This window comes from Natrix helvetica, assembly GCF_964273705.1.
Source record: "Natrix helvetica genome assembly, chromosome: 2".
Lineage (NCBI taxonomy): Eukaryota > Metazoa > Chordata > Lepidosauria > Squamata > Natricidae > Natrix > Natrix helvetica.
Genome location: NC_138552.1, coordinates 63,835,368 through 63,859,491, shown reverse-complemented (window position 1 = coordinate 63,859,491; position 24,124 = coordinate 63,835,368). Strand labels below are relative to the sequence as shown.

The 24,124-nt window shown below is 43.3% G+C and overlaps 1 protein-coding gene across 1 annotated transcript in view; it reads right to left on the bottom strand.

The window, feature by feature from the left end:
- Positions 1–24,124, bottom strand: part of CNTNAP4 (contactin associated protein family member 4) — a 285,271-nt gene that overhangs the window by 187,699 nt on the left and 73,448 nt on the right. Inside the window, exon 2 of the mRNA XM_081943209.1 lies at positions 19,462–19,572. Coding sequence (XP_081799335.1) covers positions 19,462–19,572 — 111 coding nt within the window. The remainder of the gene's footprint in view (positions 1–19,461; positions 19,573–24,124) is intronic.

The following is a 24,124-nucleotide window of genomic DNA, read 5'->3' as shown; positions in this document are numbered from 1 at the left end:
GATATTGTCTAGACACAGCTCTTCTTCCTGTCTCCAAGGTGTCCCCCCCCATCGAGGGGTGGGATTGAAAAATTTTAGCAACTGGTTCTCTGCCTGGTGGGTGGGTGGGTGTGGCCATGAGGGCATGGACTAGTCGGCTTCCTGCACCATGGTCGTCGGAACTACCGGCTTGGCGAATCAGATTAAAATTAATATCTGGTTCACTTGAACCGGTCTGAACTGGCTGAATCCCACCCCTGCCCCTACCATCTCAAACTTAGAGAGCCAGCATGGTCATGTTTTTATAAATGAAGTTTGAGGAAAAATACTTTCACAAAAAAATTACATAAAAAGACTCAATGTTCTGCTCTTTATTATTGAATCTCTTTGTTTTAGCTTGAATCTCTATTGCAGGTTGACAACCACAAAAAGTCATCTGATGGACAGAACATGAGCCCGGATCATGAGATGGGTAATATGTTCAAAATATGTTCAATCTCAGTTGCAATAATACTACTATACACTGGCATAGTTGTTGAAAGAATAATTAAAATCAGCACCTGGGAAGCATAGAGTGATGGCTGGAATCATGTGCAAACCACTGAATTGAATACCTCAAGGTCAACAATATTATTTCCTAAAGGAAGAGGCAGCTATGTAGTTCAAAAACAAATAAGCACAGATATTTATTTTGTCAACCCTTCCTAATCTAGGAGTTTTCATGGTTCCAACTACTCCTTCCATGATTCTCCGTCAAGTTACTTAAGGGAATCTGTCTAGCACACAGATACTCTCCTCCTAGAAACAAAACTGTCCTTTATGTAAACATTTTAAGAAGACTAGTAAGCAGGGTCATGAAAAGAAGGAATCACTGTACCATTTATTTTCTCAGATCTTCTTAAATTTCTTTTACACATTTATCTTCACAAGACTGCCTCTTTTTTCAAGGTCGAATTTAGAGAGCAGTGTTGAAGTGTTCCTAAGCCTTCTGACCATTTCATCTCAGAAGTACAACATGCACTTCGGGTTTATGAAATTGCCACCACTTAATATTTCCTTAAGGCTTAATATCAAAGCAATAGGAGCAGCTGCTGTCTCATAATGAGACAGTACAATAAATCATCCCAGAGTTGATCAGTCAACTGGCATAGGGCTTATATTATTAAAGGTTCAGTATTCATGTCCCCAGTACCTTAGAAAGGGCAAACTTTATTATTATTAATAATAAAAATTCTGAGTCTAACTAAGAGAAATAGCTTCTGTGAATAATCACAACAATTTCATCTATAACAAGAAGAAATATACATGGTAGCTTGGCCATGATGATATTTTGTAGCTCTCTTTGTTTCTTATCTGATATACCTTTGTTCTTAAAATAATAAATATGCTAAAGGAACAGGATCCAAACAGCACTAAATTAATTAATTAATTTTCTATGCCACCCATCTCCCCTACAAGGTGACTCTGGTGGCCTACAAATTATAGAAAAGTGAAAAATAATTCAAAGATTAAAATGAACCACCTTAAAATATTATTAAAAACCATGCAAAAACCATGGCTACAAGAGCCAAGAGATGGATGGGATGTGGATGAGATCATTTCCCCCTATCAGCCACCTCCAGTGGTGAGTGACCGCCTCTCAGTCCCAGGCCAACTGGCAAAGCCAGGTCTGATATCTTTCAGAAGGCCAAATGGAGGGGACAGTGTTAGATATTCACTCTAGCTACCAGAGTTTCCACTCCAGTCCTCTGTTCCGGCGGGAACAGAGGCTGAATCCTATTGGCTAAGAGGTCTGACAACTCTCTATGAAAGGGCTGCTGTCAGACCAAGCAGCTGCTGGATTGTACATACTTGTCTTGTTATAATAAAGAGCTGTTGTTACGTTAAGCCTGTGTCTGCCTTCTCATCGCCCGATCTAACACTGGCGATGAAGGTGGGATTGAGAGGCAGATAGGCTAAGAAATGAACAACGAGACATGCAGCAAGTAGATCCAGCCCGGAGCTTTGGCGCGGCATCGAGCTACCATTTTGAGCTGCAAATTTGAATCGCCTCAACCAAGAATGGCCATGCCCGCCCTGCCAACTCCGTATGACCCGCCGGCCGAACACTGGGAATCAAATATGTTACGATTTGAATGCTTCCTTGAGGCAAACGATCTCATGGGCGTCCCAGACACCCGAAAAAAGAACCTCTTTCTGAGGTATTGTGGCAGAAAGGTCTTCGAAACCACAAAGGACTTATCGGAGCCAATTCCACTCCAAGCGGTTCCTTGGGTGGCGTTACAGCAACCCTGAAGACCCACTATGCGCCCAAACCATTGAGGCACGTTCACCACCATGAATTCAACATTAGAAATCAGAAGGAAGGTGAATCCATCAATCAATATGTGGCGGCACTACAAAAGGTGGCGACTTATTGCGAGTTCCATGACCTGGATGACTTAATATTAGACCGCATAATCTGCAGCGTGCGGGGCATTAATCTGCAGAGACAGTTGCTTGCCAGATCAAGCATGTCTCTGCAGATCACACTTGATGAGGCCAGAGTGTCCGAATCCACAGAAAAGTCCACAGAAGCCTTGCAGCGTCAACATAATGTGCCACGAACAGTGCAGAAGCAAACGCATGTCCATCACGAGGCCGCAGAACAAGAGCCCTCTGACAGTTAAGAAGATGACAGCTACCGCATGCGCACACGAAGCTGGCGCAATAATTCAACTTGTGTTTGCCGCCTTACGCTAGCTGTGTAGGAGACCATGCCCGGTCTTCCTGTCATTTCCGAGATGCAACCTGCCAGTGTTGCGATAAGAAGGGGCGCATTGCCAAAGTGTGCCGGAGCAAATTCCCTGCCACTGCTTGGCAGCCAAAAACCACTCCAAGCTGCCAACAGAGGCCTAACCCAGGGACCTGGCAGAAACCACAAGGGCACCCAGAGAGAGAACCAAAGGTAACCTATCAAATATGATTGGGCAAGACCGCACTAGGCTGAAAAAAAGCTGGTCACCATCCTCATTGAGGATGCTCCCTGCGAGCTAGAAATCAACACCGGATCATCTTTAATGATCATCTCATGGTCAACTCTGAAGCAAGTCATCCCGAGCCTGAAAAAACAGCATCTTCGCACCCCAGACATCAGCCTGCATGACTACCAGGGGAACCGAGTCCCCATCATGGGACAAGGCATGTTATGGGTACACTTCAAGGATGTCTGCGCCAAACTCCCTGTGACCGTGGCCAGAGCACCCCTGCAGAGCCGATTTGTTTGAAGTCCTAGGGTTGGAAGTGACTGGAATCAACTCCGTGAAAGACGACAGTGCCGAGGCCATCTTTAAGAAGTTTGAGGACATCTTCGGTTCTGGCCTCGGTAAGTATGTGGGGATGCCAATCTCTTTTAGCTTGGACCCCAACATAGCGCCTATCGGGCTTAAGCCCAGGAGAGTACCTTTCGCTCTCCGCCATAAAATCGATAGGGAAATTGATAAGCTCGTGAGCCTGGGAATCCTAGAGCCAGTTGACCATGCAAGCTGGGAGAACCCTATTGTGACCCCAGTCAACCCTGACGGGTCAGTCTGCACCTGCGCAGACTATAAATGCACAATTAACAACACGCTACAACAAAGTGCATACACTGTACCAATTTTACAGCACTTACTACATTCGCTAGGCCCAGGAACTTTTTTTGCTAAATTGGATATTGTGCAAGCATACCAACAGTTACCATTGTGACACACAGGGGTGCATTCAAATGCCACCACCTGCAATTTGGAGTTAGTATCGCCCCTGGACTGTTCCAAAGTGTCATGGAACGGCTTTCGCAGGGGATACCAGAGTCATCCCTATTTTGATGACATCTTGGTATCGGCTGCAAACGAGGTGCAACTTTTAAAACGGGTAAGAATGGTTTTGACCAGAATTTGCAAAAAAGGCCTCTGGCTTAAAAAAGAAAAAGGCAAAATTAATGTACCAAGGGTTGAATTCCTGGGGTACATGATTGATGGCTCTGGGATTCACCCGACCACACAAAAAATCAAGCAATTCAGGACGCCTCCACACCTCGCAATAAAACCAAGTTGCAGGCGTTTCTCGGGCTCCTTAATTTCTACAGCGTCTTTCTCAAACAGAAAGCCACCATCGCTGAACCATTGCATAGTCTCCTGGCCAAGAATGCCAAGTGGTCCTGGGGCCGAGCTGAGGCCACCGCATTCGCCACGGTCAAGTGCCTTCTGACTGTCGACTCCCTGCTGGTCCAGTATAGCCAGACCATGCTGTTCGTGTTAACCTGCGACACAACCCCTTTCGGCCTTGGCACAGTCCTTAGCCACTGCATGCCCAATGGCACAGAAACCTCCTTTGCTTTCTAGTCAAGAACCTTGTCTTCCACAGAAAGAAACTACAGCCAAATGGACCGAGAGGCTTTGGCTGCAGTAGCGGGAGTTAAAAGGTTCCACAAGTACCTTTATGGCCGGGATTTCAAACTTGTGACCGACCACAAGCCGTTGCTGGGACTACTGGCTGGGGACTGACCTACCCCAGTATCATTATCACCTCGCATGACCAGGTGAACTGTTTTCCTGGCTGCATACTCTTACAAACTAATTCACCACCTCGGCTCCACTCTGGGACACCCAGATGCATTGAGCAGCTCTCCCCTTCCAGAACTTCTTGCCGACCCCACTCCCGAGACACCGGTCTTGCTCATTGACTGTCTGGACACTGGACCTGTCTCCTCCAATGACGTTGCCCATCATTCTACAAAGGACTCCAGCATCAAACAAATTTTGAACTGGGTGTGGAGGGGGTGGCTCAAGGGGCCTGTTGGGGCTGATTTTAAATTGTATTTTACAAAACGCGATGAGTTGTCAGTAATCAATGGCTGTCTACTGTGGGGGGACCGAGTGGTTATTCCAAGCAAACTGCGCAGGGTAGTATTGGAGACTTTACATGTGGGGCATCCTGGCATTGTCAGGATGAAGTCTTTGGCTAGGAGTTATGTGTGGTGGCCTAACATGGACAGGGAAATAGAAGAATGGGTGGCTACCTGCACACCGTGCCAGGTGTCCAGACCAGCTCCCCCAGAGGCGCCTGCTAAGGAGTTGGAGCATCCTCAAGCACCCTGGTCTAGGGTGCACATTGACTTTGCTGGCCCAGTTCATTGCCAGACTTTCCTCATAGTTGTGGATGCTTACTTGAAGTGGTTAGAGGTAGTCCTGATGACCTCCATTAAGGCAGAGGCGGTTATCAAGGTACTATGGAGACTATTCTCCACGCATGGCCTGCCCGACGTCCTGGTCTCTGACAACGGGCCCCAATTCATGGCCATGCAATTCGAGACCTACTTAGCAAGTCAGGAAATTAGGCATGCCCTGGTCACGCCATTCCATCCAGCTTCCAATGGTCATGGTGAGATCTGCAAAAGAGGCCCTCGCTAGGATAGGCCCGGGTGATTGGCAAGCACAGGTTCATCACTATTTATTAATCCAACACATCACGGCAAGTGCCACTATTGGGAGAAGCCCCTCCAAGCTTCTCATGGATCGCTGGCTAAGGTCCCACTGAGACAGGCTACACCCAAACTACTCTGCCGAATTGTCCTCTGACTCCACAAGCAAAATTCAAAACTTTAGCTTAGGAGACTCAGTATACACCCACAACTATGCTGGGGGGACTCTGTGGATCCCTGCCATGGTGATAGGCATCACCGGGCCTCACTCTTATCTGTTAGAGCTAGAGGATGGTAGAAATTGGACGAGGCATATTGACCAACTCCGTGGTTGCCTCTCCCACTCCAGTCTTAGAACACCAGATGAAACTCCTGAACAAATCCGCCAAAGCCCTACCCAAAAGGAGCAAGCGCTCACTTCTTCTACAGCCAGCTCAAACCAGAGGGTACCGGGAAACTTATCTGAATTTGTTGCAGGCCCACAACGAGCTACAAGTGAGCAAATCCAAGAAGCTCCAGCCGCGGCCTGGGAAAAGTTCCAGCAGGTTCCACAGAGCAGAGCTGGAGAGCAGACAGGTCCATCCGACCTGTCTGAAGAACCGGTTCCAAATGAACTGCGCAAGTCTGGTAGAGTAAGACAAAGACCGCCTACCTACGGGACTTTGTAACCAATAGGAACATCCCAACCAAGAGGGGTGTTAGATATTCACTCTAGCTACCAGAATTTCCACTCCGGTCCTCTATTCTGGCAAGAACAGTGGTTGAATCCTATTGGCTAAGAGGTCTGACAGCTCCCTATAAAAGAGCTGCTGTCAGACCAAGCAGCTGCTGGATTGTACATACTTGTCTTGTTATAATAAAGAGCTGTTGTTACGTTAAGCCTGTGTCTGCCTTCTCATCACCTGATCTAACACTGGCGATGAAGGTGGGATTGAGAGGCAGATAGGCTAAGAAACGAACAACGAGACATGCAGCAAGTAGATCCAGCCCGGAGCTTTGGCGCGGCATCGAGCTACCATTTTGAGCTGCAAATTTGAATCGCCTCAACCAAGAATGGCCATGCACGCCCTGCCAACTCCGTATGACCCGTTATAGTAAAGAGCTGTTATTATGTTAAGCCTGTGTCTGCCTTCTCATCACCCGATCTAACAGACAGTTCTCACCTCCGGTGGAAAAACGTTCCACAGGGATCTGGCCAAAGCAGAAAAGGCTCTTCTCTTTGATCCTTCCTGCTTCAATATCTTAGCGTATGGGATCCATAGCAGGCCTCTGCCACTGGCACAATTGTGAAGAGAAAGCTCCTCAGATACCCTATACTTAACATTCATAATATGTTTCTTCTTTACCTTGTTTCAAATGAGATAAATTGGTCTTTGTTTTGGAAAGGAACGAACTATGCAGTGCCTAGATAATAGGTAAATGTTTCCCTGATTTCCATTTTGACCATACAGAAGCCACTCACAAAATTAACAGAAACTGACCAATCTGAAACCTTGCCAGAAAATATGATCAAATTGTGAAATATTCTCATTCCACAGAAGTTCAACAGGTTACAAACTGCCTGTATATCTCTGAAAATCATTTCCCCCACCATAAATTTCTACCTAACTTTAATGTGAGATTTGTTTACTACAAAAACATTCAAGACAACTATTTATTCCACAATCAGAAACAATTAAAGAATATTGCATGCAACTCAGTCTACATTACTCACAAATAAATATGTAAAACTCTATTCTTGTGCAATAGAGGAAGAAAGGAGGAAAAACTCTCCGTATACATATGATTAATCTCCTTATACTATACTTTTATAAAAATAAGCCTTCTGAAATCTTTTCCATGGAAATATGCTTAGATTCTCTATTGAGCTATGAAAATGGGGTAGTCTTTGATAGCTCCATGTGTGATTTTTGAAAAATTTGAACCTGTGGCAAATTAAAGTTGCCGAAATATCTCACTGACATCCTAAACTCTTCCAGTTGCTCATGTTTGAAACTCCATATTTGGAAGGAAAATACATTTACATGGGATTGTGGAGATTTAAATATGACTAAGCCCCAAAATAGGTTGCTAAATCCACCCTTTTCCTAATCCTAAATGGCTAGTTTCTTGATAGCTATTAACAGTTGAAAAATGAAAAAAACATAACCATGAGACTTAGTCATGGACAGTTCATGGGGACTTTTTATATCAGTGACATTTTTACCAGCTGAATTAGCTAAGAAACCAAATTTAGAACCTGTGCAGAAAGATATTAAAATGTTATGCAAGGCAGTGGAATGTTTTTTTTTCCCTCCATTCATTTCTCTACTACAATTTGGGAATCAAATATTTTCTGCTTGCTTTAAGCAGCAAAGGCCCTAATGAAAAAAAATACTTTTTTCAATGCAGAAGAGATCTCAGAGGCTTTCTGTTGAAATCACAACTTCAAGCAAAGTACTGTATTTTTAACAATTCTTTCTGATGTTTCAGCTCCTTTTTTCTCTATGATCCCTCTGTTTCTTTAGCATATAATCTTTCATGATTAAACTAAATGATTGCTGGAAAAGAATTTTAGAATTAGAAGGGCATGATCTGAGGCTTGGGTGGCATTTCTATTAAATTAATATAGATATTAAGAATCATTATATTAAAAGTGACATATTGAGACTATGGAATAGATATAAACCCAACTGTGCTCAGAATGCTTTCATGGATCTCATCACAGTGTTTCTTAACCTTGGCAACTTGAAGATGTCCAGACTTCAACTTCAACTCTCATAATTCTGAGACTTGTAGCCTTGACATCTTCAAGTTACCAAGGTTGAAAAACATTGGACTATTACCGTGATGGCAAATCTATGGCACACCTGTCACAGATGGCACGGGGAGCCATTTCTGAGGGCTCCAGTGTGCATGCTTGCAGTTAATAATAATAATAAATATTTATTTCTTAGCCGCACCCTCTCCCGAAGGACTCGGGGCAGCGTACAATGAAATATATGAAATAAATATGTGGACAAAACAAACATATAACAGAGACATATACCGAGACACACACAAGGAGGAGGTCGGCAAATAAAAACAATTAAAATACAGTATTTAGAAACCCCTAGATAATTAAATATAATTAAAATACCCAGTTAAAAACCCGTCAGGAGCGATATGGTTAGATCAAAGTTGAGCCAGGCCAGCTGCTTGGAATAGGTGGGTCTTAAGCTTAATACGAAAGGAGCGGAGGTCAGAGGTATTCCTAATATCCAGAGGGAGGTCATTCCACAGGGCTGGGCCTGCCACAGAGAAGGCTCTACTCCTAGGCGCCGCCCCCTGACACTGTCTAGTGGACGGCACCTGGAGGAGGCCCTCTCTGTGCGAGCGAATTGGTCGCAGGGATGTATGGGGCAGAATACGATCCCGCAAGTAACTAGGTCCTGAGCCATGGAGCGCTTTAAAGATTGTTATCAAAACCTTGAAACGCACCCGATAGACCACAGGAAGCCAGTGCAGCTCGCGCAGGAACGGTGTCACATGGGAGTACCTAGTACTCCCCATAATTACCCGCGCGGCTGTGTTCTGGACCAACTGTAGCCTCCGGGTGCATTTCAAGGGAAGCCCCATGTAGAGAGCGTTACAGTAGTCAAAGCGAGACGTCACCAGCGCATGAGTGACTGTGCGTAAGGCGTCCCGGTCCAGTAGGGGGCGCAATTGGCGCACCAGGCGAACCTGGTGGAACGCCCCCCTTGCCACGGCTGTCACATGGTCATCCATGGACAGCCGGGCATCCAGGAGGACGCCCAAATTGCGCGCCCGCTCCACGGGGGCAAGTTGAATGCCCCCAATGGCCAATGATGGAATTAATTGGCTGAACCGGGGAGCTGGTACCCACAGCCACTCCGTCTTGGAGGGGTTGAGCTTGAGTCGGTTGTCATCCATCCAGATCCGTATGGCTTCCACACACCGGGACATCACTTCGATGGCCTCGTTGGGGTGGTTCGGGGTGGAAAAGTACAGCTGAGTATCATCAGCGTACAGATGGTATCCCACCCCGAAACCACGGATGATCTCACCCAGCGGCTTCATATATGTGTTGAACAGGAGTGGCGAGAGGACCGACCCCTGTGGCACCCCACAAGTAAGGGGGCGTAGGGTCGACCTCTCTTCTCCTGCCAACACACGCTGCATCCGGTCAGAAAGGTAGGAGCCAAACCACCGCAAAACGGTGCCCCGGACCCCCAACCCCTCCAGCCGGCGCAGCAGGATACCATGGTCGATGGTATCAAAAGCCGCCGAGAGGTCTAATAGGACCAGGATAGAGGAACAACCTCTATCTCTGGCCCTCCAGAGATCATCCACCAACGCGACCAAGGCCGTCTCCGTGCTGTGACTGGGGCGGAAGCCGGACTGGCACGGGTCTAGATAATCATTTTCCTCCAGATGTCGTGGAAACTGGTAGGCCACCACACTCTCTACAACCTTCGCCAAAAAGGGAAGGTTGGAGACAGAACGATAATTGGCCAGCTCCAAAGGGTCCAGGGAAGGCTTCTTGAGCAAGGGTCTCACCACCGCCTCTTTCAAGGCGGCCGGGAGAGACCCCTCGCTCAGCGAAGCATTCACTAGGCCCAGGAGCCAGTCTCGTGTAACCTCCCAGGATGCCAGTACAAGCCAGGAGGGGCACGGGTCCAATAAACATGTGGTGGGTCGCAGTCGTCCACGCAATCTGTCCAAATCCTCGATGGCAACCAAGTCAAACTCCTCCCAGATCGATTCCTCAAGACTCGCCATGGACGTCTCCATTGGATCACTGACAGGAACCCAATCTCTCCGGATTTGAGCGATTTTATCCTGCAGATATTTACCAAATTCCTCTGCCCTGCCCTGTAGGGGGGCCTCCCGCGGCCTCTGAAACAAGAGGGAGCGGGACACCCGAAACAGGGCGGCAGGGCGGTTCTCCGCGGATGCAATGAGAGTGGCACAATATTGGCGTTTGGCCACTCTCAATGCCACAAGGTACGTCCTTAAATGGGCTCGTGCCTGTGTTCGATCAAATTCGGAGCGAGAGGATCTCCAACGACTCTCTAGACGTCTCTTGCGGCATTTCATCACCCTTAGCTCCTCGGTAAACCAAGGGGCTAGGGTGGATCGTTGCTGCCGGAGAGGCCGCAAAGGCGCCACCCGGTTCAAGGCCCCGGTAGTTGCATTATTCCACGCAACTACCAGGTCCTCTACCCGGGGGCGGGTCAAGGTTACAGGAGGTGGCCCAAGCTCCGTCTGGAACCTATCAGGTTCCATCAGGCGCCTGGGGCGGAACCATCTGGAACTTTCCGGTTCCGCCTCCCCGCAGCGGGAGGTAGCACCAGGGAAGTCAAGATGAAGGAGTGAGTGATCTGACCATGACAGGGGAGTGATGTTTAAGTCCCCTCCTCCCAGATCACTCAGCCACTGGCCAGAGACAAAAACAAGGTCCAGAGTGTGTCCTCCCTCGTGTGTTGGGCCCTGAATCATTTGAGTCAGGTCCATGGCTGTCATGGAAGCCATGAACTCCCGAACCCCCTCTGATGCTTCTCCCATCGATGGCAGGTTAAAATCCCCCATCACTAAAAGTTTGGGGGTCTCAACCACCACCGATGCGATCAGCTCGAGGAGTTCGGGCAGGGCCGCTGATGTATAGCGAGGAGCCAGGTATACTATCAGCAGGCCCAACTGTCTCCCAGGCCCCCATTTCACAACAAGGGATTCACATCCGGACGTCTGTGGCACAGTAGACTCCCTCGGCTCTAAGTCCTCCCGAATAATTGCTGCCACCCCACCGCCCCTTCCCTGGGCCCGGGGCTGGTGAAATGCTCGGTAGCCTGGTGGGCACATTTCCACGAGGGGAAGACCTCCCTCGTGGCCCAACCAGGTCTCCGTTATTCCCGCGAGGTCCGGCTCCCCCTCTAAAATTAGATCGTGAATGAGGGGGGCCTTGTTAACAACGGACCTCGCATTGCATAACAACAGCCTCAGGCCTTGGGTCTGTAACTCTTGACCACCTAGAATGCGGGGGTTGGTACAAGCGACCGGGTGTAACCAGCAACCACGGTCTCCCAACCGACTGTAAGTTCTTAAGCTGTCCTCGTATCTGCCCCTCCCTGCGACCGTTGGAATTAAAGAGCCCTGTATAGGAATGGTGTCCTCCCCCTCCTCCTCCCTTCCGCCCCTTCTGCTCGCAACCACACCTGGGGGCCCGGCTCTCACATCGCTCCTGATCTGACCCACCCGCCCCACAACCCCTGAGACCCCACCCCTACAAATTTTTAAAAAACAACTGACTAAAAACCCCCTAAGTCTCCGCTTCCTCCACCTCTCAGGATTAATAAATCCGTCATCAAGGTGGGCCCTCGAAAGGGCGGAGGGCCACACCTGCGAGAGGGGGGACTCTCGCAGTAGGATCAGGTCTGACCTTAAATACATAAAATGTTAAAAGAGTTCGTCTTCGGGGCTTAGGGTCTGTGCTGAAAATGTCATAATCCAGTAAAAATTTGAAGAGCATGGTTGCAGCAAAACAGAATAGTCCAGTCATTAGACTTAGATGGGGGGGTGATGGTAATAGGTTGGTTAGATGACAATCAAGAGGTGGGGGCGGTGGGTGGTAGGTGGCAAATGGCAAGGGGTAGTTGGACTGTAGTTGGAATAGGCAGGGGGCAGATGGTCAATCAGCAGTGAATCATATAGGGTAGGAAGAAGTCATCTAGGGCTCACGCAGATGGAATCCGGGGCAGTTGTTAATAAATAGTCAGCAGGGGGGGGTAGGTGGGGTGCAGTCAAGTGCACGATGACAAGGGCCTCCTGGCAATCCACCAACAAAGCTCCCCCCCCCAGTCTCTATGCAGCCTCCTGAATCATAGTTGTAGTCCTATTCCTACCAGGTCCTAGGCTTTTAATCCTGCCTTGGCCTGCAGCTGCGAATTTGGCCCCCAAACCACCATTCCAGGCCCCAACGCCGCTCCCACCAGCCTCCCGTCGGCCTCCAGGTTCCTTCTCAGCCTACCCATCCAGTCTTTGCCGGCCTCAAAGGTCCCGGCTGGTCTCCAATCCTCGCAAATTCGGCCAACATGGTTTTTAAGCCTTTTCAAACCTCCCATAGCTCCCACAGCTACCTCTCACAGCAAGCTGCAAGCCGAGGGATTTGGCGTCCGGCGCTTCCAGCCTTTGCCACCTCAATCCACGGACCCAGATGGTCCTAGGTCACCAGCCTCCAACCTAAAGTCCAAATTCGGCGTCGCTGGTATCGGTATGCCTCCGCACACTCCGTCCGCCATTTCGAGGCCGTCTGCCTCTCCTTCCATCGGCTCCAAACGCAGACGGCCTCTCTGCGGCTTCTCCGGGCGCCTCCTCCCATCGGCTGCATTTTCAGTTCGTTCCTCACGTTCCTCATGCTTTTTCCAGACACCCAGCTACCCTGGAGGACCCATTCGGGTCATAAAAGAAACCAGGGTAGCTGTTTACTGGGGACCCAGCCCTCATGTTGGAAAAGGGGACCGGCAGCACTCCTAGTTCCCCGGAAAGCGCCCCGCGGAACTACGGAGCTCTAGCGGCAGACCGCCATTCCTCCGGAAGCTCCTCCTTTGCACGTTGTGCCATTTTTCGCCCTCCAGAGACTTCAGGAGGCTTCCCTGAAGATTCCAGAGGGAGAAAACCGGCCCAAGAGCAACCCAGAAGTCTATTCCCGAATGTTCAGATTGCCTGTTGGGCCATTTTTCTTCCTCTGGAGGCTTCAGGAGGCTTTCGCCCTCCACAGGCTCCTAGAAAGCCTCTGGAGCATGGAGAGGGAGAAAAATTGGTCTACTGTGCCATCACACGCCAAAAGTGGGGGGAGTGTGGGGGAGTTGTGTGAGCATGCATAGGGGGTCGTGCCTACATGCGGGATATCATGCAAATGTGCGGGGGAGGGAGGGTTCATAGAATTATGGGTGTGGGCACACACACGCACAAATCCCTTTCGGCACACAATGGCAAAAAGGTTAGCCATCACTAGACTATTATATGACTAAAGAAATGGAAAGACTCTGAAATACCCACAATGGAGGATTGGTTGATAAAGATGACAGGAGTAGCAGAGGTGGAAGAATTAAATTGTTTGATTAGAGAAAGCTCAACAATTACAGTATTTAGTGACTGGAAAAGCCTTATGGGCTTTTTGTTGAAAAAAAAGAAAAACATGAATTTATGATGTATAGGTTTGAATGTTAGAAAGGTAGCTGATAGAGAAAGGAATTCTGATATAACTTTAAAGAGAAAAATGAAAATATGAATATGCATATTAAACAAAGTACAAAATAGAGGAGACCCAAACTCATTGGTAACCTCACACTGCTATGAAGAAGGATACACATTTAATTTCACAGCAATTAAGACCATTGGCCATGCAGTCACAAAGGTAGTAAGGGAAGTGATTGAAGCCTGGGAAATGGGTTCAGTATCAGGAGTACTGAATTACCAACAGCCTATCAAATACAACTGCCAATCGCCAGCCATCAATGCACCAATCAGCCAATAGGAACGTACCACAAAGACACAACTCACAGAACAGCCCATGTATTCCAGTAGAGAAATTAGCTGAAGATGGGCTCCAACATGAGTCTGAAAGCTTGAAAGAGTCCCAATGATTGAGCCAAATTCAATTTTACATTAACTATTTCTGTTTAAAACTATACTTGAATGTCAGAATTTTGTGATTTTGGCTGCCTAGACATTTTAAACTGAGATATTGCACATTGCTGTCTCTGTATACCATGTACTAAATTAATAATTGAACAGGGACTTCACAATTCCAAGGTTTATGTTAGGTCTGCTATTTTATGTCAGCTAACTTTGGGCTTATTTATTTATTTCATTGATCTAAATTTACTGACCACTTTCTATTATTTCACTTCTACTTTGAAGTCTTTCAATGAAAACAATTCAATTCCCTGTTGTATGCTAAATATACGTAGGGCTTGTGAAACCTGTCTGAAAGTTTGATTGAGACAAACTTTTGGAATGAATTTATGGTTCAGCAAACTTTATCCAATAAATTAATTTCATCTTGCAGAACTGTCTCTTTCTGGGACTTCTCAACACTATTTTTAATATTACTTTTCCCTGAACAAAGTTAAACTAACAGTTCTTCACTTGGGTATAGAGAAAATAGATCCAATTTTCACGTAATAGCACACATTTTTTTTCTTTATGGTCCCTTCACTTTGCTTTATGTTTAAAGCTTAAGTTTGCACTTCTCACCTGCTCAAAAAGTTGGTCAGAAATTAAAGTTGTTTGTTTCCTATTTGAAACTGTGAAGAAGTGAAAGAATCAATATGTGACAGTAAATCCAGGGTAGTTTTTGTAGGTAGTACTTAAAGGCTCAGTAGCAATTTTCTTACATCCAAGAAGACCTACTTTAAATGAGTGAGTCTAGATCCAGTCTGTGATTTTCTACTTTGTAGTTTTCACTTTTTTTCAATGGCTTGAATGCTTGAATGTTTTCCTAGACATTTTTTTTCCAAAACTGAGGAGGAAACTGTTTTGTGAAAACAGAGTACAGTATCAAAAGCAATATCATGAATTTAAAAAGAATTGAGGGGAGGCCTTAGCAGGTGTAATATTGTTATGGGAAAAAGAGCTATCAATTTTCATATTTCTCATCATAATGTATTATCTAGAATACTTATTAAGTTGTTTTCAAATATTTTATGATCACTTCCATAAAGATTGCTATGAAAGTTAAGGAACTGTTTTATTGTGGTTTTTGTCATTCATTCAAAATGTATGAAATTAAGACTAAATATTTCCATTGTTAAACTGCAACTAATAATAAAGAAAAAATCTGCAATTTGATCATGGTTTTAAATCTTATGTTAAGTTTCTTTAACATGACAAATTGCTTTGTCCTAAGCAACTCACCTACATCAATTGGTATACAAGACACTATCTTCCAACTTTCTATTATCCAGATAGCCAGTAATATTTGCAATAAAATTTACAGATTTGTCCAAATTTAACATAACTGGCATACCAGCACCTGTTTTTTGATTTATTGACCTAAGCATCTATTCTTTTAACCTTGAGTCAAGTTTTAACAACTATTATATCTTAAATGAAATCAGCTTTATGGAATAATATCACAAGCATCTTGATTATGAATGCTTGATAAAATATTCTCCCACTCTCACATCAAAGTTCAGCTCTACCCAGAATCTTATTTTGTTGATCTATCGGTTCACTATGGTCCCTTTGTAAAATCACCCTCCAAAACCGGATCTTCACAATTGGTAAGAATATTAGCATGTTTCCTGGAATAGTACTAAAAACAATTTCATGATTAATACCAACACCTTGATATTTCCAACAATATTCAGTTCTTGGTTTCTATGTTGATATACTAGTGAAATACTCTGGTTTTGAGAGAGCATGTAAAATTTGGGCAAACTAACACATGGTTTCACCCTTTAGTAGTTTCTGCCATTGATTATAAATATTAATGTATCTCCAAGCAGAATTGGAATTATTTTTTATATTTTGATTTTGAGTATGGGAGTAGACCCTAATTTGAAAGAAACAGACTTTCCTACTGCCCAAGGAGAATAATTACCAAATCTTTTGAATCTGCCTGAATCCAAAGTTATTTTTTCTCCAATCCTGACCTCCCAAGCAGAGTTCTTTTTAACAATCTCTTAATTAAAACTAAATAGGTATGATATAAAAAATCTAACAAGCAAATTGTTTTCCATTTAAATCCAATACATCTAAGGATATATATTATTATGCACTGGGAGGGAGGGATAACAGGGAGATCTGTGTATGGTTCAAGTCTCATGAATCTTACATCTGTCTGAGAACTAGCTCTTCAATTGGAAGTCATTGTTCAGGAACCAGAAGACTGGTGGGAGGGGGCAGAATCACACCAGCCTAAAGTGGACAGTCTCCTGATAAAACAAATTGAACTATCATCATATAAGCGTAAGGCACCCTTGGATCCAAACCACTGCTCAGGAATCCAAATTCAAAGATCCTTAACAGAAAAGTGTCCAGGCTTTGTTTGGACACCCCAACACTGAAAAGGAGATGAGCACCAGGGATGGGATACTACCAGTTTAACAATCGGTTCGCTGAGCATGCACGTGCACAATTTTGGGAACACACATTTTTCAGATTGCTGCTTGGGAAGGAAAACAGCTGGGGTGTGGCAATCCACTCTGGTGTGAGACTCAGCTGAGAAGATAAAGGTAGGTAAAGCGCAGGAGTTGGTTACGAGGGTATATTTGTACTATGATTCAATGCAAGTTGGGATTCAATGCTATTTACCTGCTCAGTACACATAGAATAGAATGTGGATAAATAGGAATAATTAGAGCTGTCAGAATCTACCTAATCACAAATACACAATTCTAGTAAAATTTAATCAATATAAACATAAGTTTAAATATAGAATATGCAAATATATTTATAAATATTAATAATAAATAAGCATTGTGCACAAGAGTGACTGATTATCCATATCAGGAGAGAGTCATGTCAGGATAACACCCCCCCCCCCCAAAAAAAAACAGTCCCTGATGAAGATTTGTGTTGAACTGTATGGTTTTTCCCTGGTGAATGGGCTTATCTTGGAAACAAACTATAAGGATCCATTTCCATGCATTCTTGTTTATGTAAACAAATTGAACTATCATCATATAAGCGTAAGGCACCCTTGGATCCAAACCACTGCTCAGGAATCCAAATTCAAAGATCCTTAACAGAAAAGTGTCCAGGCTTTGTTTGGACACCCCAACACTGAAAAGGAGATGAGCACCAGGGATGGGATACTACCAGTTTAACAATCGGTTCGCTGAGCATGCACGTGCACAATTTTGGGAACACACATTTTTCAGATTGCTGCTTGGGAAGGAAAACAGCTGGGGTGTGGCAATCCACTCTGGTGTGAGACTCAGCTGAGAAGATAAAGGTAGGTAAAGCGCAGGGGCGGACGGGCGGGCCCACTTGCTCGTCGGAGCGAACCGGTTTGCTCCCAGCTGATCTTTGGAGCAACAGGTTCACCAGTCTGAACTGGTAGAATCCCACTACTGAAGCACATTCCTTGATAACTAGTTCTGCTTTAAGGAAGTCTATCACCCACAAACATTCAATCAGAACGTGCCTTTCTGAGATGTATGACCATTTCTTATGTGTTCTGTACTCAGGGATAACAGACACAGATCTTGATTTTCTTCTGTGTGGTATCTTTCCAGAAATGTGAAGAGTTCTCCCATGTGAAGATGACTAAGAGTTGGCTTAGTCATCTTTTCTGAAGACAATACCTATCCAGCAAGTTTAACCTCTCTTCCTAGCCCTCACTTCGAGCCCCCAGTTCACCTACATTGGCTTGTCTGCACTTATTCCAGTTCTTAAACTGGAACTCCCTAAACATAGAACTCAGGGTGAGACCTGATTCATTTAGAATAACATAGAATAATCGCTTACCATAATTTGGAAATGATACTTTGGTTGATGTATAAAATTGGACACTCTTCTAATGAGTTAGAAATTAGGATGAGTTGCTTTCATTTTATGGTCCCCCAGTTCTCAGCCTTTTTTTTTTTTTGCAATCTTTTCTTTCTCTCTTTTGAGGGTCTTTGAAATTCAGTACCTGCAGTCACAGTGCCATATTTTGTCATCAATCTTCCTCTGCTTTTACCTTATCAGCTTTCCCCACCACCACCACACACACTATTCTAACTAGCCAAATGTATTATAAATATTCTTAGCATTTCTCAGTTCTCAAATGTATGTGATACCTGTCATAGTACAGGAGAGAATTTGCAAAGACCTTTGATTTGTTTAAAAAAGCATCCATTTTTGCTTGTTCAAGATTTCTTTTTCTATCTCACAGATTAATTTAAAAGCCTATTAAATCTAAGCCTGTTGTTGACCAGCCATCTGAATAGCAAAACTCCTGTTTTAAATGAAATCAATCTTTTTTTGCTGAGAGCGACACTTACATAAAATATCAGCAAAGCTCTTATCGGTTCAAGTCTTCTCTGAGAAGAGGATATGTATTCCACCAACAGTTGTCAGGAGCAGAATGAAGGAGCCAAATTGAAACCTGAGAGAAATTTCTCAGACTAGCCTCATTTCCTTTCTTTCTTTTTTTTTTTTTGACTGAATAATTTTCTGAATAGATTATAGGAACATAACTTTGGCAAAGCATTTTACAAAGTACCCCATGTTATTCTAATTAGTGTGCCAAATAGGCTGGAAGACATATCTGCTAGGAGGCTCCACAGCCAACACAGCCTCCTTAGCATGCTGTTATTCTGCTATAACAGCTCTCATTCATCAGCGAGCAGGTGTTGCATTTTGAACCACTGGTTACTTCCAACTCAGCTTCGAGGGCAGCCTTCCTGCTGACTGTGTGATGTTTGCATTCTGATTGGCTAGAGAACTGTGAGGGATAGTCAGCTACTGATATTTACCAGACTTCTTTGCGATTTAATTTGTGTGCACAACAAATTGCATGTATTAACAAACATCCTAAAAGGTTGAGTGGTCAGGAAATCCTCGTACTCGATAGAAAAGAAGATGCCTTGCAGAGATATCTCCTTGAAATAATCTGAGAGAGACTTAAACAGCCTGCCTTTTCTCACTCCAAGATCTGTGCCCTTCATAACCCTTGGTTTCCCTTGATTTCCCCTTTTTGGTGCTCCCTTGTCAGAGTGAAAACATTTTGCCTTTTACCACTGCTTCTCATCGCTGTGCCTGTAAAATAGGACACACAGCTCAGTGAACCAAATTGGATAACATTGACTGCAAACCGAGACTCTAAATCTGTGAAGCATTTCCAGTAAAATTTGAAATAGAGAATGCAGATTATCTCCCATCTGAGTTTAAGCGAGATGGTTATGGCTTCTGAGGGCTTTTATATTCCACCAAATGCATCACAGTATTGATAAAGGCTTGCTTCTATTTTGGTAGTTTAATTTAACTTACAATTCACTTGATTTCATACACTTCTTTTGTAAACTTTTGTAAACTCTGAAATTAAGAAGAATAAGCAAGGGGACACTTACCGTCTCTTCGGTTAAGCCTTGCAAATCCTGGACTATGACTACTGGACAGTTTTGATGAGCTGCTGAATGATGACTGAGACAAGGCTGACACTAGCTGATCATCACAATTATCTGTTGGGATAAAACATCATGCTTCAGGCTTCTACATGTAACAGAAGGACTTCTAAAAACAATAACTAAAACAGAACCTTGCAAACACCAGAATTGAATTTATCTTTCTCTGATCACGTCTCACATTGTTTGTTTTGAGTCTATTACAATTGCCATTATTGAGCTGGATTTTTTGATTTGTCAGTTATATTAGATTGCCATGGTGCAATTTATTGGATTTTCTGACTCTTCCTATGTTCCTCTTTCTAAACTAACTTGGAAGAAAGATTTCATAAATGTCTGAGAGGTTACTAGCTACTGTTGATGGCAAGAACAGTTATCTGCCCGTAAAGTTTTAACTTATATACGCACACAAACAAAACAACATGCACACACATATGTACAGAATCATCCAAGAAAACAAATATTCACGAATGAAGGCAAATATTCATGCATCACAAGTTGCAGGATCCAATCAGGGTTGGTCACTGGGACCAGAGGTTTAGTCTTTTGAACTTTTGGACTCATGATGGAGCCCATCCTCAGAGAACCTCTCTCTCACCAAAACACATTCTGGTGAGAAGAAATTCCCTGAGCATGGGCTCCATTCATGAATCTGAAAACTTAAAAAAACTAAACCTTGGATTCCGGTGACCAGAAGAGACTGGATCCTGCAAAACAAATACTCTAAAATCATTGAACAAGTCAACCGCGAACTGTCACTTGAGCTACAGATGACCTGGATCAAATTACTCTACTTTAGACATATTATTTGAAGATTCAGTTCTCTGTAGAAGACTTTACTGCTGGGAAAGATAAAAGGAAAAAGAACTAGATGACCTGCAATAAGGCAGATGGACTCAGTTACAGTAGCAATGGGTGTGCTGTTAAAAGCCCTGAAAAGTCAGGCTAGGAACAGTTTGACATGAAGAAAATCTATCTCTATGGCTGCTAAGAGGCAACACTGACTGGATGGCATATAAGTCAATCACTGCACCTACATTGTATGCATGTGAATGCATTTGGTATTGTTCAAGGATTGTTTTAATAAAAAAGATGCTCACATTAAGAACAGACACAATAATTCTTTAAGTGGGCCTTTTTTGTACTGCTTGGTGAAATATAAAACAGACATGAAATCATTACTGAATAATTACTAATAGGTAAATTCCAGATTTTTTTTAATGCAAAGAAGCAATGGTATTTCCCAAAAGTGGATTTTGCAATACTTCACAATCAAAAACGCATATCTAAACAGATTTCAATCAATACATGATATTAAATCCCTCTGCAACTTCCTTCTGTATATATATTTGCAAAAAAAAAAAAAAAAACACCTGGCAAATCAATACCTACTGCAGTTTTGGGTGGAAAAAAAAGATTGAATGAAATAACAAATTAACAAAAAGAGGAGGAAATGAAAATATTTTGTTTTGTTTAATAAAGACTGATAAGTGGAAACATTATCATTTTAAAAAATTACCAGTAAATTCAAGAGCAGTAGATAGTCCAACAATGATGTACAGGAATATATTTCCTTTCACACAGTTAAATTATTAGAAGCTAGAAGTGATTGCAATATTACATCTATTTTTAAATGAATTCATTATTGAGTCACCATACTGTGTATAGAAATCATAATTATAATATAACCAGAAGCATTAGCATCAATACCTGCATGAAATTTTAAATATTACCCATTTTCTATGAAAGTTACAGACTATCAACATATTCTTCTATGTACAGGAAGCATGAATATAAGAATTGGTGATTAATAGCCATAGATCCTGGGATAGTCTCCAATATTGGCTATCATAGATGGCCATATACAAGGTCATATCCGCCTAGCTCTGTTTGCCACTCCTGGCACGCGTGCCATATGTTCACCATCACTGGTATAGGGTTTCCTGCTTGAGCAGGGGGTTGGACTAGAAGACCTCTAAAGTCCCTTCCAACTTTACAATTCTAATTTTGTTCTAATTCTAATCAGCAATAAGCTCTTAGTACACCAGCAAGAGATGTTTGGATATAAATGAAATAATGTTTGTACCACTTTAGAATGCATAATATCTAGAGATGAATGATGAAGAAGAACTCATCAAATGTCTGAAGAGATGCAGCTTAACCATTTCAGGTTTATTTTTCTGAAAATAAGCCATTTTTAACAATGAGAGTGTTGTTTGAAAAATGAAAGACTTGTATCACCTTAGAATGCATAATATCTAGAGATGGAGATTGATCTCTAAAATTCACATTCTAATGTGATGTTATCAATGGTTGTCCTTTGTAATGTGCAAATTTTACTAGGCAATTTTTCTATTAGGAAGATCAACTTTTATGCTTTGCTACTTAACTTCCTACAAATTTTGTGCAATATTCTCCCCGTATGATTACAGTGTTTACCTGAAAATAAGACAGGGTCTTATTTGCTTTTGCGCCTGGAATAAGCACTTGGCCTTATTTTCTGTGAGGTCTTTTCATTTTTGAAGTGCAGGAAGCGGCAAGCATGGTCAGCTCATGGCTGACGCTGTGTTGCAATATTTTTAGGGGAGGACTTACTTTAGCGCATGCGCTCAAAAGCCCGATTGTGCTTATTATCTGAGGAGATCTTATTTTCAGGGAAACAGGGTATATTCCATGGATTTGAGGAGGTGGACTATGATTCACAAAAGCTTCTATAGTGGTGAATGTGTTACTCTTATAATTACTACCAGACTTTCTTTTATTGTTTATTAATATTATCCTTTCTGTTAGAAATTAAATCAAGTTTCCTGAAAATAACATTAAAAAGTATGATATAAAGGGAGATTGATTGCATTTATGAATTAAGCAAAATACATATAACCATTTGTATAATTTGCAAAATGCATCTCTGGATATTTTTGAAGTGGAAATGCTGGATATAAGATTTTAAAAAGGAGAAAATAATAAGTTGCACTATGCTTGGTATTTTAGCAAGGGAACATATTTTACAATGGTTCCCTGGGGAAAATTCATTTTAAGGAATAGGAAAAATAGCAAAGTCTCTAATGGAACAAAAGAAATGACTTATTAGACCTTGTTTTGTGTAAACCTCATGAGTTAGATATGGGTCAGAATATGTGGCCCCAACTCCCTGAAACATGCTAACCATATATATATATATATATATGTGTGTGTGTGTGTGTGTTTGTGTGTGTTTGTGTGTGTGTGTGTGCGCGCGCGCGCGCGTATGTATGTATGTATGTATGTATGTATGTATGTATGTATATATGATGGGACTTTTCCATCAAGCTTTTAAAGTTTTGAAAAATCATGCCTTTTATAAAGGCCTTTGATGCTTTTAAGAACTAGTGGAGAAGGAGGATAGCCATTTTTTAATTGTTCTATTGATCTTGTTGTTCCCTGACCAGTCATGCAGAAGTTACACTGTGTTCATAGATTCTTGCTTATGAGGAGATCAACCCTGACTGCTGTTTAGACAGCCAGATCCTGAAGATGAAACTCAACTACTTTGGCCACTGAATGAGAAGGAAGGACTCACTGGAGATGAGCCTAATGCTGGGAAAGATTGAGGGCAAAGGAAGAAGGGGACAGCAGGGAATGACGTGGCTGGATGGAGTCCCTGAAACAGTAGGTTTGAGTTTAAATGGACTCCAGAGAATGGTAGAGGACAGGAAGGCCTGGAGGAACATTGTCCATGGGGTGGCGATGGGTCAGACATGACTTAGAAACTAACAACAACAACATCATAACTGCTAAAATTCCCAACTGCAATTTTATCACTTCAAAGCTCATTATTGCAATCACCTGTTGCTTTTTCAGGCCATTGAGTATTCAGGCAAGAAAGGAGGTGAAAAGGTAGGTTAAGATGAGAGCTACCTATTGGTGAGGGCAGGATATGTAAGCAAGATTGATTAGCAATTGATCAGCACCAACCAGCTGGATTCCTTGTTGCCCTTCAGTTTTCAGCTACTTCTAAAGATAGCACTCGCATCATCAGCAAGCATATAACAGCACTTGATAAGATTCAGAGAAAAGGCGCCTGTGCATTTCACAGAATTACTAGGGCATTAATCTGTAAGAACTAGTGGGAAAAGCAAAGCACATTTTCTGAGTTTTAGACTGCAGGGTGAAAGTCGGAACTGGTTGGAGGGTTAACTCAAGCAGTCTTCAGGGAGAAGGAGAAAAAAAGAAGGAAGGAAAAATGCAGGAGCGAAAGAGAGACAGGCATTTACTACTGGTACCAGTGGAGCCAGGGGCTGATGTATATTGACTTTACTTATAATAGTAGCAGCTTAAAAACCATACGTCTGAAAATGAGCAGAGTAAGCCAAAATAGAAAAATGGAGAGAGAACATTGTCTAGCAGGGGAGGAGAAGCAGGGGAGGCAGAAATGCAATTAAAATGAAAGGTCAAGGAGAGATAAAATACAAACGCAGGAAGGAGTGGATCAACCTATACATAAATATTGGCCCATCATCACATTAGAGCTCCCAGAATTTATCTACAGCCATATTCTACAATATCTTGTAGTGCAGATTTAAAAAGAGAAAGATTTTTTTTTCCAGCAGCATGACAGCAAAGGATTCAT